The sequence below is a fragment of the Sceloporus undulatus genome, chromosome 4 (genome assembly GCF_019175285.1).
Source record: "Sceloporus undulatus isolate JIND9_A2432 ecotype Alabama chromosome 4, SceUnd_v1.1, whole genome shotgun sequence".
Lineage (NCBI taxonomy): Eukaryota > Metazoa > Chordata > Lepidosauria > Squamata > Phrynosomatidae > Sceloporus > Sceloporus undulatus.
The window spans coordinates 245,890,050-245,906,245 of NC_056525.1; the positions used below are offsets into that span (position 1 = coordinate 245,890,050).

Sequence of the window (16,196 nt, forward strand, 5' to 3'; positions counted from 1 at the left end):
TTAGATGTTATTTTAGTATTGTTTTTGTGAATTATATGTTAAGGTTGGAGGAAGGAATAAAGGGCTTTCATGGCTGGCATCCATAGTTTTTTGTGGGTTTTTCGAGCTATGTGGCCATGTTCTAGAAGAGTTTATTCCTGATGTTTCACCAGCATCTGTGGTTGGCATCTTCAAAGATGGCATCTCTGAAGATGACAGTCACAGATGCAGGCGAAATGTCAGGAATAAACTCTTCTAGAACATGGCCACAAAGCCCAAAAAACCCACAAAAATGTGTCTCATAATGCCTTCTAGGGATGTTGGGAAGCATTGCAGGGCATTCAAAATAACTTTGGAGCTCCCCAAAATGGTTCTCAGGGCTACATGTGGTTCTTGTGACACAGATTCTCTACTCCTGGTATACAGTTTTAGCCTGATGCAAATAAATGTCATTACAATGATTCTATATCCTCAAGATGAGCAATGGGTTGCCAAGTAGGTGACATGGGCTGTTCCCACACTGCAGAATTAATGCAGTTTGACATGACTTTAATTGTCATATCCCACAAAACTACAAATCCCAGAATGACACAGCATCAAGTCAAGGCAGCTAAGTTATTCTCCAGTGTAGATCCAGCCATAAACATGTGGTTAATAGTTGTGCAACCACTGTTTAGCTCCTCCTTCCATCAAGTCAAAACTGTGAATGACTGTCTGTCCTAGGGCTGCAATTACACAGCGTACAACCACCTGCACCACTATTTTTTAAATCAGCATAGTGTACCAACAGGATTGTGGTGCACAAACCTTACCAGGAAGTAAGACTGCTTTTGAATAAACACATGTAGGATTATCCTGTAAATTGTGTTTTATTTGGTCAATGCAACACATAGATTTTTATTTTTACTTTTGTGCTCTTTGTTCAGGTGCCACAAAGAAATCAATATGTGACAGCGTAACAAAAGAAACCCAATGAAACACAAGCAGAGTGATTTATTGACTCAGCAGGCTGCCAACGTTGGCGATGGTTTCTACTGACTGTACTTTAGAGATGCACTTTCTAGAACATATGTTAAAAACCATTGCCTTGCCTTAGAAAGCAAACCTGCATTCTGTCTAATTACTATTATCTGAAGTTGTATGGCATGTAAGAGTTGTGTTCACACTTGTAAACCACACAGCCAAAGTTAGCCTTTCATTCTACGAAATTAATTTATTTGCAAAATGTCTCCCAAAAACCCATAGCTCTAGTGTGGATGTAACATTATTGTTCTCCAGTTTATGACTCACATACCTTCCCTATCCATTGCTCTAATGGAATATGTCTTCCCATTTTTAAGGGTGGTGGACACAGAGAGAATTGCTCCAGGCTTCACAAGGGGAAGGGATCCATAAATGAAGGAAACCACATCAACAATTCAAAGGGCTGCACTGTTGCCAACTCATTTCTTTCACACCACTAACTTGAGCTCCATTAACATAATGGAAAAGGAGAACATACTAGGCTGGGCCTCTCAGTGTCTTTAAAAATCCTTTCTTCCCCTCCATCATTTGCTTGGACCACTGTTAAACAATAGTGCCATTTCTAATTAGTTTCTTCAGCCAGTATTCTGTAACAGCTACTCAGCTGAAAAACCTTATCTCCCTCTATGACTCTAGTCTCTAGACTCTAGACTCTAGTCTAGGGCTTTCTCTTGGTTCCATCACCATCGTGGCTATGTCTGGTAAAGACTCAAGGGAAAACCTTTGCTCCCAAGCTGTGCAATTTTCTTCTGACAGAGGTTTGGTTTGCCTCTTCTCTGCTTTCTTTCACTGGAAGGGAAGTACCTTCTGATTTAAAGAGACTTTGAGCTTCTAAGTGGTTCAGCTAGTGCCATGGCTATGCTGGTTTTTAATATGCAACAGTTTGTTTTTTTAAAAAATGTGATTTTAACTGTTCTACATTGTTTTTAAATAGATTGTTGTTTTATTTTATTTTTTAAATTGCAATCAGATTGTTTTAGCTATTTAGTTTTAACGCACAGCTTTGGGTGCCATATAGGAGAAGGGTGGGATATAAATTGAATAAATACATACAATATGATGCACACAATGCACTTTGAGGCACATTGTCTATTTCTAGTGGATGTGTATTGTACTTTGATGGACATTTCATTTTGCTTGTGCAACCTCACAACTCATTACATGACACAAGATGGCATATCACGATTGTTGTGTAACTATGAGCTTAAAGGTACCCTCTGTCTCTTCAATGTAGGATTTTGACATGACATTCTTCTCACATTTTAAAAGGCCTCTTCTTTCCAGTTTTGCTTGTACTCCAACTGTAGCATTTGCCATAGCCCCAATGCTGATGGAAATGGCATTAACGCGTCAACAACTGCTATGCTTTCTTTCCTTTTTTCTGTTTTTGCTTGTCTTCATTTGACTTCCCACTGGAGCCAATTTGTGTCATGGAAAATGTCTCCAGATGTATGAGAATCAACCAATTTATTGCATCTTGATAAAAGGCTGTGAGAAGAAATATTTCATTTCATCTCACCTCAACTTTCATTTGGTAACTCAATAACCCCATAGTCTGCTGCTTCTACACAAGTGTGAGTATGAACAAATATACTCTGATGTTGTGTTCCAAAGGGCTGCCTGTTTAGTCTAGTTGGTTTGTTTCTAGTAGGGAATCCTCTTCTAGCAACAGAAAAGGGTTTGTTATAGAATCACCAAGTTGGAAGAGGCTGGAAGGGCCATCTAATCCAACCCCTGACATGCAGGAATACACAATTAAGCACTCCCAAAAAGATGCTCATCCAATTTCTATCCAAAGAAAGAGTCCACCACCCTCCAGAGCAGTTTATTCCATTGTTCAGCAGTCCTTACAGCCAACAAGTTTGTCTGAAAGTCTAGGTAGAATCTCTTTTCTTGTAAATTGAATCTATGTACTAGTCTCTAGAGTAGCAGAAGTCAAGCTTACTCCAAAAAAGGAAAGAGATGCAGAAATCAAGCTCGCTCCAAAAGAGAAAAGAGATGAGAAGAACTGCCAGCTCGAGTCCATATACTGGGGGAAAGGTGTGATATACATAAACAACAACAACAACAAGTTCAGGGGAAGATTTCTATTTTATTTTATTTTAATTGTTTACAATAAAGCAACAATGCCATGTGCATGGGAGGAAATCTCACTAAACTCCACAAGACTTATGTGGCGGCAGGTAGGCAGGCACTGTAAATCACTGAGAATCTTACTAGATATATTCTCAAAGGCGACTTACCCTTGAAGAACCTCTGATGACCTCAGATAACTGTCGGATAGCATTTGTGCACGTTGTGATGGTTTTGTTGGTCTCTTGTTGAGTTGTGTGCCTTTATAATGGAAACAATTGGGGGAGGGAGAATAGTCAGAATCTGCAGCCAAAGTTCAAAAGTATTTTCAAGGGCCATTCATGAAACCTCACTTGCAAAAGTATTCCATATAGTGTCGGATGCTGGTGTTAACAACCAAAAGGGGAATTTGCTTATGACAAAATGTTACTTCCATGGATAAGGCAAATGTCTAGGTCTGTGTCCCATGTATTCTCTCTTGTTTCATATATATATGCAGAAGTTTAACAAATTCACAGACACTGGATTTGGGAGTGGTCAGAAGAGTCCCAGGCCTACAAGGATATTGCTGTAATTCAAAATCAGACTGTCCTTGATTTTTAAAAGGTTGTGTAAGGTGTAGGGATCCTACTGGTGCTGCAACATAATTTTACATCTCTCCCAATATTAAATATCTAGTATTAAACATTATTAAACAATATTCAGTTTTAGAATATCCTTCACCATGTTAGACTGTAGGAACAAAACTAGCAAGAAGATGCAGTCTGACTGCTTTCCCGAATACTATTCTCAAGCCTTTCAACTAAATGAAACCTGCACTCCCAATTGTTTCTGGTGTTGTCTTGCTCTTACAAAGCAGTAGTCAACATCTTCATGGGCTTTATTATATCAGACCCCTCCAGAAAGGCCAATTCAAAAATTCCTAGAAGTTGAAAAAGATTCTGCACTGCCAAATTAATTGAACTTGACACAACTTCAGTTGGCATGGCTCCATCCTATAGATTTGCACTTTGTTGTGGCAGCAGAACTCTCTGACAGAGAAGGCTAAATATCTCACAGAACCATAGATCCAGAATCACACAGCCGTGAGCCATGGCAATCAAAGAAGCATCAAATTGCATTATTTCTGCAGTGCAGGTGCAGCCTCAGCCTCTGAGCAAGCTGGGTATTTGGCTTTTGCCTTCCTGAAAATAAGATTAATTGTACTGCGTGGTATCTAAACTATTTTCTAACATAGACAAAAGATAACATAAACTTTTAGAGACAGAATTAAGAGGCATTGTTAGCGTTGCCAGATAAAATGAGAGACAGGGACCCTTTATCTTTAGTAGGTGTGTAGAAGAGGGAATTTCCACAGATGATACTTGTGGAGTAAGCAATATTAGAAGATTTTTGCATTCTCTTCCCCCCATTCTTATATAGATAGGGATTTCCTGCATGCAAGCCCCCTCTCTCTCCCCCTCTCTTTCAAACTAACCATGTGACTTAGGTCACTATCCCTTTTGGGACTTGCATTTTCACACTTTCAAAGTTTTTCTCCTGACCTGTTGGGTCCTCCATCTTCCTTCTCCATCAACTTTCCTTGGAAAGATGGTGAGATAAATATTTCTTCTTAACTTTAACTGTTCACTAGCTAGATTAGGATATAGACTCTATGTATATATAAAACAAAGCCATTAATAAACTTTTGTTTGAACTGCAAGCTACTTGTGTTGTTTTTGAATCAGTTTCAGTTCTTAGTGAAATATAGGTCCCATACAGACAGGCCAAAATAAAGCTGCTTCAGGTCACATTGGAGGTATGCTGTTTAAATGATACATGCATACTCAGAATCTGGAAGCCATGCCAAAACCACAATCCAGTCCTAAGGACTAGAGCGCAGCTTTGGCACAGCTTCCGGACTCTTATTATGCATGCATCATTTAAACAGCATACCTCCAAAGTGACCTGAAGCAGCTTTATTTTGGCCTGTCTGTATGGGGCCATAGTTAAACAAAGACATGTTTCTGATACTCTGCTGATTTAAAGCTAGACCCTAACAGGCTTGGCTTTGATATTTTTCATATTTCAATATTTTTGTTTCTTTAACTGAAGGCTAAGAAGACTCAAGTGGCATTACAAGCAACACCAGCAGAAAGTCCCTCTTCTACACAAATAGTTGGTGATAGATCAGCACCGTAGATTGTTCCCATTAAATCCAGAGTAGCTCCCCAAAAGCCAACACAGATTTACCTTCCCCAGGTAACAGAGCTACCAGCAACCTACTAATGTTTGGTTCCTTGTTTAATATCTCTTCTTTCTCCTGACATTAGAAAACAACATTTAAACACAACAGAGCTAAAAGTCTGAAGAAGGAAAATAAAACAAATAAAAGGTATCATATTAAAATGTTTTTAATTTTCAAAACAATAACATCATTTAAAGCATAACAATAAAGATAAGAAACACATATTTGTTTTGTTATTTCCCATCAAGTTGACTCTGACTTATGGAGATGCTATGAATGAGAGACTTTCAACCACTCTTTTTAGCAGTCCATTTCAAATGAGTCCATTTTCTTCCTCTTGGCTTTCTTCACTGTCCAGTTTTCATACCCATAAAATGAAATAAGAAATAATATAGCCTGGATATTCTAGGCAAAAAAAAATGGCCCACAACAAATTAATTATTAGTATTATTCTCTTGCCCTCCTTATTCTGAACCTTCAGATTCCAACACATTGCAAAACTACTCCATTTTTCAAAAACCTAATATCTATCTGATTATCTTCTTCCCCATTATTTGCTCATTTCATGATGTCTATCTCGTTCCAGTTCTTAACAAGTGATTCCCACACTAACAGAGGGACCTTCCTCTATCCCCAGTTATAACTGAAAACCATTCTTATGGCAGCCAGGAGAGACATAATCATTTCCACTTCTTCTTGCAAGATCAGTTATGATCTCACATGACAAAATAGTACAGCTAATGGAACCAAGAGTAAAATAGAACAATTTCCTCCATTTGATCCAGAACAGACTTCCAGAATGTTAGTATCTTAGGGCATGACAAATCAATGTGACCGATGCCTAGTCATAGAGAGTGATAGTACAATTGACTCTCTGTATACACCGATTTTTCATCCATGGGTTCAACCACCCATGACTTGAAATTATTAAGAAATAATATAAATTCCAAAAGCAAACCTTGTTTTTGCCATTTTATATAAGGGCCACCATTACACTTTGCTATTGTATTTAAGCCCTGGTGGCACAGTGGTTAAATGCCTGTACTGCAGCCCTTCACTCAAAACCACAAGGTTGCGAGTTCAAGACCAGCAAAAGGGCCCAAGCTCGACTCAGGCTTGCATCCTTCCGAGGAGGAAGCTAAAATGAGTACCCAGACTGTTGGGGGCAAATTAGCTTACTTGCTAATTAGCTTACTTGCTATGATCTTTGGAATAGCGGTATATAAATAAAACATATTATTATTATTATTATTATTATTATTATTATTAATGGAATTTGAGCATCAATGGATGATGATATCCATGCTGGGTCCTGAAACCCAACCCCAGTAGATACCAAGGCCCCATTGTACAATCACATTAATCCCTTGATTGCTTTCATTTGGTCAAAATGTGGTAGGTAGCCATCTAAATAGAAAAGGCATAGATCCATACAATCATGCAGTTTAGTCCCATTGGCACTGAGTCCAAATCCCTGCTTGGAACTCCAGCTAGAGCATCCCCAGCAGGTAATGCTCCAACTTCTTTTTGAAGTTATCCAGAGAAGGAAACCTCATCTTCTCTCCAGCCAAATTGCTGCACTCTCAAAATGTTCTCACTATCAAGACGTTCCTTCTAAGGTTCAAATTAAATCTACCCTCCTCTAACTTAAAATTATTAGACTTGGGGCAGCAAATAACAGGCCTGCTTCCACTTCTCTGTGACATCCTTTGAGGTATCTGAAAAGCACAATCACATCACCCCTGCATCTTCTCTTCACCAAGCCAAACATGCCCAGCTCCTTCGACCTTTCCTCATGTTTTGTCCTTCATACCCTTGCGATCCATTGCTCTTCAATGAATCTGCCCCAACTTGTTGGTATTCTTCTTAAAATGAGACACCTGGAACTGAATGAGGACTCCAGAAGAGGCCTGACTAGCACAGAAAATAGTGTCCTACTACTTCCCCTGACTTGGAAAATAGCATCTACCTTTTTTTAAATACAGCATCACACTCCTGACTCAGTTTATGATTAACAATAACCTCAACGTCATTTTGCATGTAGAACTGCTGAGCCATGTATTCCCCATATCATACCTGCGTATTTGGTTTTGGTGGCTTAAATGTAGACTTTGTCTTTCTTTAATTTTATTGTATTAGTTTCTGTCCAGTTTATCAAGGTCCTGTTGATTCCCTTCCCCACATCTTCCAATGTATTAGCTACACTTTGCAGTTTTCTGTTATCTATAACCTTGATAAGAATTCCGTCTAACCCATTATATAAGAAACTGATGATAAATATTGGAGTGTTGGCCCCATGAAAGAGCCACTCCACTCAAGACCTCACTTCAGTCTGAATTGCAGCCATTGATGACTCTTTGAGCCCCTTTTGCAAATATTTTATTTTTAGATGATCTTAGATTTCAGACAGGCTCATATGGGAGAAGGTATTCTTTTACCTGTCCATTTAGCTCAAATCAGCCTCATGAGTCTTGAAACGTGAGCAAAACAAGGCCACTTTTTAACATCAAAAATGACTCTGCACACGCACCATAGCTGATTATTCATTGGCAAAAAAAAAAAAAAAAAAGCATGAGGAACCCATTGTGAGATCTAGTTGGGCCTCAATTAATGTGCCTCCTCTGGATACAGGATTGGTAGCTTCACCTCTATGGGAAATCTTTGCAGTATATACCCATTTGCAAGAGGCACTCTCAAGAGCTTCAAAAGAGTAACACGAGTAGAACAGCTGCCTGTGATTTTTTAAAAAGAGAGAGATAGACCAATTTTATGCACAGTGCCCAACAATCCTATAAATGAGAACTTAGTGTACCATGAAGACAACATCTCCTCAGCCACAGAGCAATGCCTCAGATGCATATTACTGAACTGAAAGCAAAAGGAAAGACAAGAGGCCATAATTGTGTCCATGTGTGCCAGCCAAAGCATCCAAGATTAAAATACACAGAGCAGGCGGTCTTAGAGATGCTTTGTTACATTAAAAAAACTTGGCAGCATGGACTTCATTTAGCAACCACATAGTGATTCCGTTCATTGATGTTTCCAATGTTTATAGCACTTGCTGTTTTGAGTGTTGGGTCGATTTAATTACTCTTTTTAAAAAGATCCAGACTGAGTGGAAAGGGTCCATCTTTCCAGCACTACCAGCTACCCAACAAAACCTACTGATACAATAATGGAAATGATTAATCCAGGAAATCCAAATAGCAATGTTCCAAATGGGCTCCAAATATATTGATAGAGAGCTGGCCCCACTCAAATCTAGCAAAATGATGATGCAATGGATTACAGAACAACCCAAAGAGGGAACAAAAAGAGAGGTCAGAATTTGTGAGGCTGCAGTAGCTAACAGAACAGGGTTGCTAGTAATATTTGTTGTTTTTAATTTCCTAGACAACAACAACAATAATGGGAAGAATTATACAGAAGCACAATTGTTTTTTTCCTGCTGTTCACACATCCCAAAGTGTTCTAGTGATTATTCTGCACTGAAGTAGTTGTAATCTTTCTGTACAGGAAACATTGTTTGGCACAGAAATATGTATTTTTTAAATCAAAAACATGTTTTCTGATCAGGAAACAGTGGCTAACATTCGACCACACAGTCTATTCTGTGTAGCTTTCCAAATCTTTAGCACAAGAGAACCTCTGCTATCGTGAAGATATATATCAGGACACCAGCATTTGTGCTCCAATTCTCACTCGATATTTCTGATGCACACTAGTTTCTTCTGATGCACACTGGACTCTTCTGATGTACACCAGATGTTCCTGTTGTGCTCTAATATTAGGAAGTTATAGTCCAAAAAGCAACTTTTCCCATGTTCAGGGATATTCACTGTTGGTTTGTTTCTTTCAGTGCTTCTCAACTGCACTGAAATCATTCATAACAGATAAAATATAAGGGATATGTGCATGTAGAGACACAGACAGACAGACAGACAGACAGACACACACACACACACACACACACATTTAAAATAGCCAGAAGTAGGAGTTCTCATATCGCAGGGCTTGCCCTGGAGTCTCAAGGCTTGGATCCTTTTATCTGGATGTCAGAGCAAAGGGAGATATGTTAGGGCAGAAGTGCAGCTTGGAGATTCTCTCTCTCTCTCTCTCTCTCTCTCTTCCTGATGTGTTTTTTGTTTTTGTTTTTGTTTTTTGGTTTATTTATTTATTTACTTAATAATAATAATAATAATAATAATAATAATTAAAAAAATTTATTTGTGTTTCCCCGCCTCTCCCACTGGATCGAGGCGGGGTTACAGACTAATTAAAACCATTACACAATCTCATAAAAACAAACAAAAAATAAACTCCAATATAAAATTCTCTATAGACAACATACAATAGGGTAAGGCAGGGAATCAATCACATCGGAAACCTATTCATTATTCAGAGGGGAAGGCTTGGGAGAAGAGAAAGGTTTTAAGTCTCTTTTTGAATAATTCCAGGGGGTGTACAAGACGGAGCTCCTCGGGAAGACAATTCCACATTCGGGGGGCTGCTACAGAAAAAGCCCTCTGGAAGTAGAGGCATATCTGGAAGATGGAATTTCCATACTTGAATGATATACTGAATGCAACTGTCGTTGCAGCTTAAGGTGTCACGCTTATTAATGCCTCTTATAACATCACCCTTTCAACAATATTGAGAACTGCTTCCTGTGACATCACCAGGCAACCCTCTCTCAGGTTCAGACTCCAAAATCCTAGGACATGGAACAGTCTTGACCTGGAAATGCCAGCTAAAAGGAAACGTTTCATTCTCCATCCCAACCTTGCTTATTGTTTGAAAAGGAATCTGGTTGCAAATGTTGCTCCTTCAAGCGTATAGAATTGTCGTACGCCTGTACGGATATATAGATACAGTTCTTGCTGTATCATTGGGTGACAATCCTTGGAATCCGATTCTTTCTGCCTGAGACATCCCTTTAATTAACTTCTTCTGTCCCACAGGGAGAAGTATAGCTAATAATACAAATAATACTGACATATCTTATTACTGTTCTGTATTAAAATAAAATAAAATGTTGTGGGAGGTGAAATTCCAAAGCTTTTTAAAGTTTTAATGGAGATCCTAGCAGAATAGGAAGTAAATTAAATCTACTTATCACCCGATTTATAGATGATCTCCAAGAGTAAAGCCATGTAAGTTAATTACGCCTGACAGTATGGCATTACTGATGAGAGATACTGAACACCGAGGTTGGGTTGAGACTTAGTTTGGGATGGAGCAAGGAGAAGACAAGAACCATAGCTCAGTGGCATATTCAGGGTTCGGTCGCTGCTATCTAGATGGTCCATCTGGCTCAGTGATTTGGGCACTTTCTGCTTTGACCAAGGACATGTCTACATGAGCCAATTACATTGGTTTCACCCTGCCCTCACCACAACCTGTCTACATGACACAGGACCAAATCTTCAATTCAAATGTGCAATCTCTTCATGAGGAAACCAGTTCTACACTGAATTCATCCTACCCCTGCCTAAATTAGGATTAAAATCTCAATCTTTGCTTCAGAATTTGCAGGAAAATCCAAATAACTCTAATGCAACATTTGGTGGTTGCTTATAAACATGTCCCACTGTGGTGTCCAGCACCGCTGCCAGGAGTGTAAGTCACTCCCTCTTGAGGTCACAACAAGGTGCGCAGCTATGTGGCTAATGCTGGATAAGTCTATCTGAACTTGGAGGGAATGACTCACACTAGCAGTGGTGGGTCCACATGGCACAGTGGGACCCATGTGAAGACAGCAACCAAGCATTGCTACAGACTTTGGAAGTAATGGGGCAATTTTATGTAGAAGTCCAAAAATAATGGCCAGAATCTTGTAACTTCTCCTAATGTGACCTTTAAATATTCAAAAAGGTGTCATATTGAAGATGGAGCAAACTTGTTTCTTGCTGTTTCCAGAGGCTATGACCTGGAGCAATGGATACAAACCAGAGGAAAAGAGATTCCAGTTCAACTTTAGGAAGAATTTCCTGACAGTAAGAGCTGTTCGACAATGGAAGACACTGCCTTGAGTGTGGTGGAGTCTTCTTCTTTGGAGTTTTCAAACAGAGGCCGGATGTCCATTTTTCAGGAGTGCTTTGATTGTGTCTACCTGCATGGCAGAATGGGGTTAGACTGGATGGCCCTTGGGGTCTCTTCAAACTCTCTGATTCTGTGACTCCTCCAAACTTGACAGGAACATCATTCACACTCATGCTCCAGTTACTGGGAAATTGGATTTTCTTCTCCCCATGCAGCTGATGTCTGATAAAGTAACAACCCTCATTCCACAAACCTACTTTGTTGGGTATCAGTTGCATGGGGAAAAGGTGGTCCATTCTGCCAATGATTGGAGCACGGGTGTCTGGAATTCCCATCAGGTTTGGTGGGGGGGAGGTTGGGCCAAGAGAAGTATACTTAACTTATAATAATAAGAGCTTGTTCCCACTAGGGGAAACCCCGCGTTCTGAATCGAATCCAAGGAGTGGCGTTCATATTAGGATCCGATTTAAACCTAGAACGGTTCTAGAGCAACCCGGAATCGTCCCCACTAGAAATCGAATCCAGAAGCGGGATAAAATTTAAATCCGTGTTTTCCTCATTTAACGCGTGTTAAAAAAACACTAGGGTCCTACCTAGTGTTTTTCCCTTGATTCGAGTTAGGAACCGGAGTATTTAGATGAGAACGATAGCATTGGAATCGGGCTAGAAGGATGGGAGGAGCTGACTGTGATGGGGGCTGTCATTGGGGGAGTTGCCCTTTCTGTCCCCATCCGTCGTGGCTGTCGCCATTTTTTCTTCCCTCACCCCTTTGTCCGCTGTGGTCTTTCAATAAGAGATAAGGATTATTTTTATTTTTTATTTCAATGGTTTACAGTGCGCTTAATCTCTTCAGCGCTTTCAGCGCCTGAAGTCCGGCTTCAAGCGCTGCATCTGCAAAGGACTACAAGGCTTCTCCCGGTGGATTGCAACCTCCCTCTGTTGTGGGGGAGACCATTCTAACGGAGGAGAGGCAGAAGGGAAGGCTCCTCTCAAAGAGGCATCTGATCTCGCCCAGACGGGAAGGGCTCTGCCTGGGGGGGGGGATAGAGCCTTTCTCCCTCTCTTTCTCAAACGGAATCTGCCTTCTCCTCCAACCCTGGAAAGAGAATCTTTGGGAAGAGTGCTCCCTCCCTGCTTTTCCAGCAGCCTCCTTCATTGATCTCTGTGCTCTCTGAAGGGATTCTGCCTGGCTGTCTTAGGAGACATGAAGCAGGGATGCTGCCCTGGAAAACCTATCCCATAGTTCCTCTGGAGAGAGCTTTGGTTTCCTACTAAATTCGCTTTGCCAGAAGCATCCCCCATTGATTTCTGTGGGCTCTCTGAAGGGATTCTGCCTGGCTGTCTTAGGAGACATGAAGCAGGGATGCTGCCCTGGAAAACCTATCCCATAGTTCCTCTGGAGAGAGCTTTGGTTTCCTACTAAATTCGCATTGCCAGAAGCATCCCCCATTGATTTCTGTGGGCTCTCTTAGGAGACATGAAGCGGGGATGCTGCCCTGGAAAACCTATCCCATAGTTCCTCTGGAGAGAGCTTTGGTTTCCTACTAAATTCGGAGGGAAAATGTATATAAGGCTGACAGCGCTTATGACGTTTGATCGTTTAAGCGCCTTGATTGGTTCATTTAAAAAAAAACTGCCAAAAATACATCATTTCACAAACGGTCAATGAAATGGAAACGCTGACGAAAGTTAAATCGCTTCCAAATAATCCGGGTTAACGTTACGTCATTCTGACGTACTATTGATTGACAACTCCAAATAAGGTATGGAGGAGAAGAGTCGCTTTATTTTAACACCGATTTCATGCCAAGTGAGAACGCTTAATGAACGCTTGCAAGTAAAAAATTCGATTTAAATAAGCAGATGGGAACGATGAATAAAGCGATTCTGAAAGCGGGATAACAACTGTATTATTTTAATTCGATTTTATTAAAAATGTTTTATTTTAATTCGTATCAAATCCTAAGTGGGAACAAGCTCTAAGTATACTTAGGAATACCATATGAAAGGAACCTAATATAATCCCTCCATATATGAAGGGAACCTAATATAATAAGGGGACACGGTGGCTCAGTGGTTACGATGCTGACTCTGACAACTGCAAGATCAGCAGATTGGCAGTTCAAGGCATAGGTGCAGCATGACAGAGTGAGTTCCCATCACTAGCCCCAGCTTCTGCCAACGTAACAGTTCAGAAGCATGTAAAAGTGCAAGTGGATAAATAGACACCACTTTGGTGGAAAGATGTGTTCTGTGCAGTCATGACAACACTGGCTCCCATGGCTTAGTAATGGAGATGAGTAATAATAATAATAATAATATTTATTTGTATACCGCCCTCTGGCAAACCAATCCGGGCGGTTAACAACAGTAAAATATAAAATATGACAATTAAAAACACTTTATCCCTCCCCCCCTTAAGACAGTATTAAATAGTATAACATATTAAAAATACAATATCAAGGATAAAAACAGCAATTAAAACTAAAAACCCTGATATCCCTCTGTTGATCCTCAACCATCTCTAAGATGGGGCCACGGGAGGAATGAGGGAATCAGGGAACCTGGGAACCTGGGCCGGGATGGTTAATCTGGAAAGGCCTGCCGGAAGAGATCCGTCTTGACCGCTTTTTTAAAGCTGTCTAATGATGTCAACTGACGGATCTCATCCGGCAGGTCGTTCCAGAGTTTGGGGGCGACAGCAGAGAATGCCCTCTGGGAGGTTGCCGCAAGCCTAGATTTTAGAGGCTGCAGTAAGTTCCTCCCAGAGGACCGGAGAGCGCGGGGAGGATTGTACGGGAGGAGGCGGTCTCTAAGATAGTTTGGACCCAAGCCATTTAGGGCTTTAAAGGTGATAACCAACACCTTGTACTGGGCCCGGAAGCTGATAGGCAGCCAGTGGAGGGACCTCAAAACCGGAGTAATGTGGTCCCTCCTAAACCGGAGTAATGTGGTCCCAACTTGACAATCATTACCTTTAATACGGGATGTCTGCCAGTCCAATAAGAGACAAGATTTTGAGATGTCAAATAAAGGATATCCTAAATAATAAGGGGCACCTGACAACCCTATATGAAGTTCTAGGATTCTGGGGGGTTGCAGTCCCTAAAATATTTTTTCCCCAACTGTGCACTTACTATTTTATTGCATGCTGTCATGAGCATATATATTTATAGAAAGGTGATCTGTAAACACCATCCATGCATCCGATTGTAGGGTTTCAAAACCAGGGTGATGTCATATTATGCTTGGACAATCATCCAAGACAAACATTTATTTTCTCCAGGACCATGAACAGCGGTACCATTAGAAATTAAAAACCTTCCTCAAAGTGCTGCTTTGCTTGAACACTGCCAAGAGAACCAGAGATCTGATCTGGATAAATGAATCAACAGATTATCCAAGTCACAAGTGTCTTTTGCAGCTCTAGCAAAGAACAAATAAGCTATAACCGGGTTAGGTTGCATTTTATGACCAAGGAAGGCCACCTCAATTTGTCCTCTAGTTTTTGTTTTTCCCCTCCTTCTGTTTATATATGAAGAGACAAATTAGAGCATCCTGCATTTATATAGCCAGGAGGCATTTATTGCTGAAATAAACACAGTGGAAATGCAAGCAAGAAAACCTACCCACTGTACAGTCTTGGGACCACAAAACAAACTCCAGCCTCATGTCCCAAATTACACCCAGATTGATGCTTAAAGCATGTTGTTGGTTTTAAGCACAGGACATAATTTTCTACCATAGAGCATCTGGATGAATAAAATGCACTGTGAGCTATTGTTCCTGTGATTCTCTTTGCTTTGATCTCTTTGGTATTACAGTGGAGCCTTGTTATACACTGGGGTTTGGTTCCAAGATCCCCCCTGTATAACAAAATCCGTGTATGCTCAAGTCCCATTGAATATAATGACATAGCAAAATGGTGTCCCTTATACAAAATGGAAAATCAAGGTTTGATAATTGAAATTTATACTTTTTTTGAACATTTTCAAACCGTGTATGCTTGAATCCGTGTATAAAAAATCCGTGTATAAGAAGGGCCGACTGTACAGTTTTACCAATTTAAGAGGGAGCCCAAAGTCCTGCAATTACCAAACCATTGCTACTGCTGTGGATAGCAGCCATGTTTTCATAGGGACCATGCTTTTGTTCATTTGATATGTGGCACTGGAGGAGAGTTCTACAGATACTGTGGACTGCCAAAAAGACAAATCAATGGGTCCAAGAGCAAATCAAGCCTGAACTCCCCTTAAAAGCCAAAATGACTTCACAAAGATTATTGTACTTTGAGCATACCATAAGAAGAATTGGCTCATAGGAAAAGACAATAATGCTTGGTAAGGAGGAAGGCAAAATGAAAACAGGAAGACCATATTACGGATAGATAGACTTAATCAAGAAAGCCACAGACCACATGCTGTCCTTCAAGGCTGTCTTTGTGTCCCCTAGGATCCCAAAGCAACCTGGTTTTTGGCGGGAAATCAGATTTCCCCCCTAAATATCCCCTAATGTACCATTGGGAGACTGTTTTGCATATTTTGCATCCTTCTGTTTTAGGTCCGAGAGAGAGGATATCTTTTCTTACAGGAAGTGACCCAAAAATTAGAATGTCAAAATAAATAAATAATTGCTTTCCAGAATAACCTACATTACTTTTGCACCAAATAAAAGTTTCTGGAAATAGTGTTTTATTTTGCAAAATAAGTGTTCAACAAGGACATGATTTTCACTCAAAACCCCACATGCATTTGTATGCATGAATAATGGGGGCGATGGAAATATTTGATTTCTCCACCAGCAAGGAGATAGCTCTGAAAATTATGTGTCCTCACATACAATGATGAAACAA

At 40.3% G+C, this 16,196-nt stretch overlaps 1 protein-coding gene across 10 annotated transcripts in view; it reads right to left on the reverse strand.

The window, feature by feature from the left end:
* Window positions 1-16,196, reverse strand: part of TSNARE1 (t-SNARE domain containing 1) — a 485,050-nt gene that overhangs the window by 276,478 nt on the left and 192,376 nt on the right. For all 10 annotated transcript variants that reach the window (XM_042464556.1, XM_042464559.1, XM_042464550.1 and 7 more), the window contains one exon: window positions 3,246-3,336. In XM_042464556.1, coding sequence (XP_042320490.1) covers window positions 3,246-3,336 — 91 coding nt within the window. The remainder of the gene's footprint in view (window positions 1-3,245; window positions 3,337-16,196) is intronic.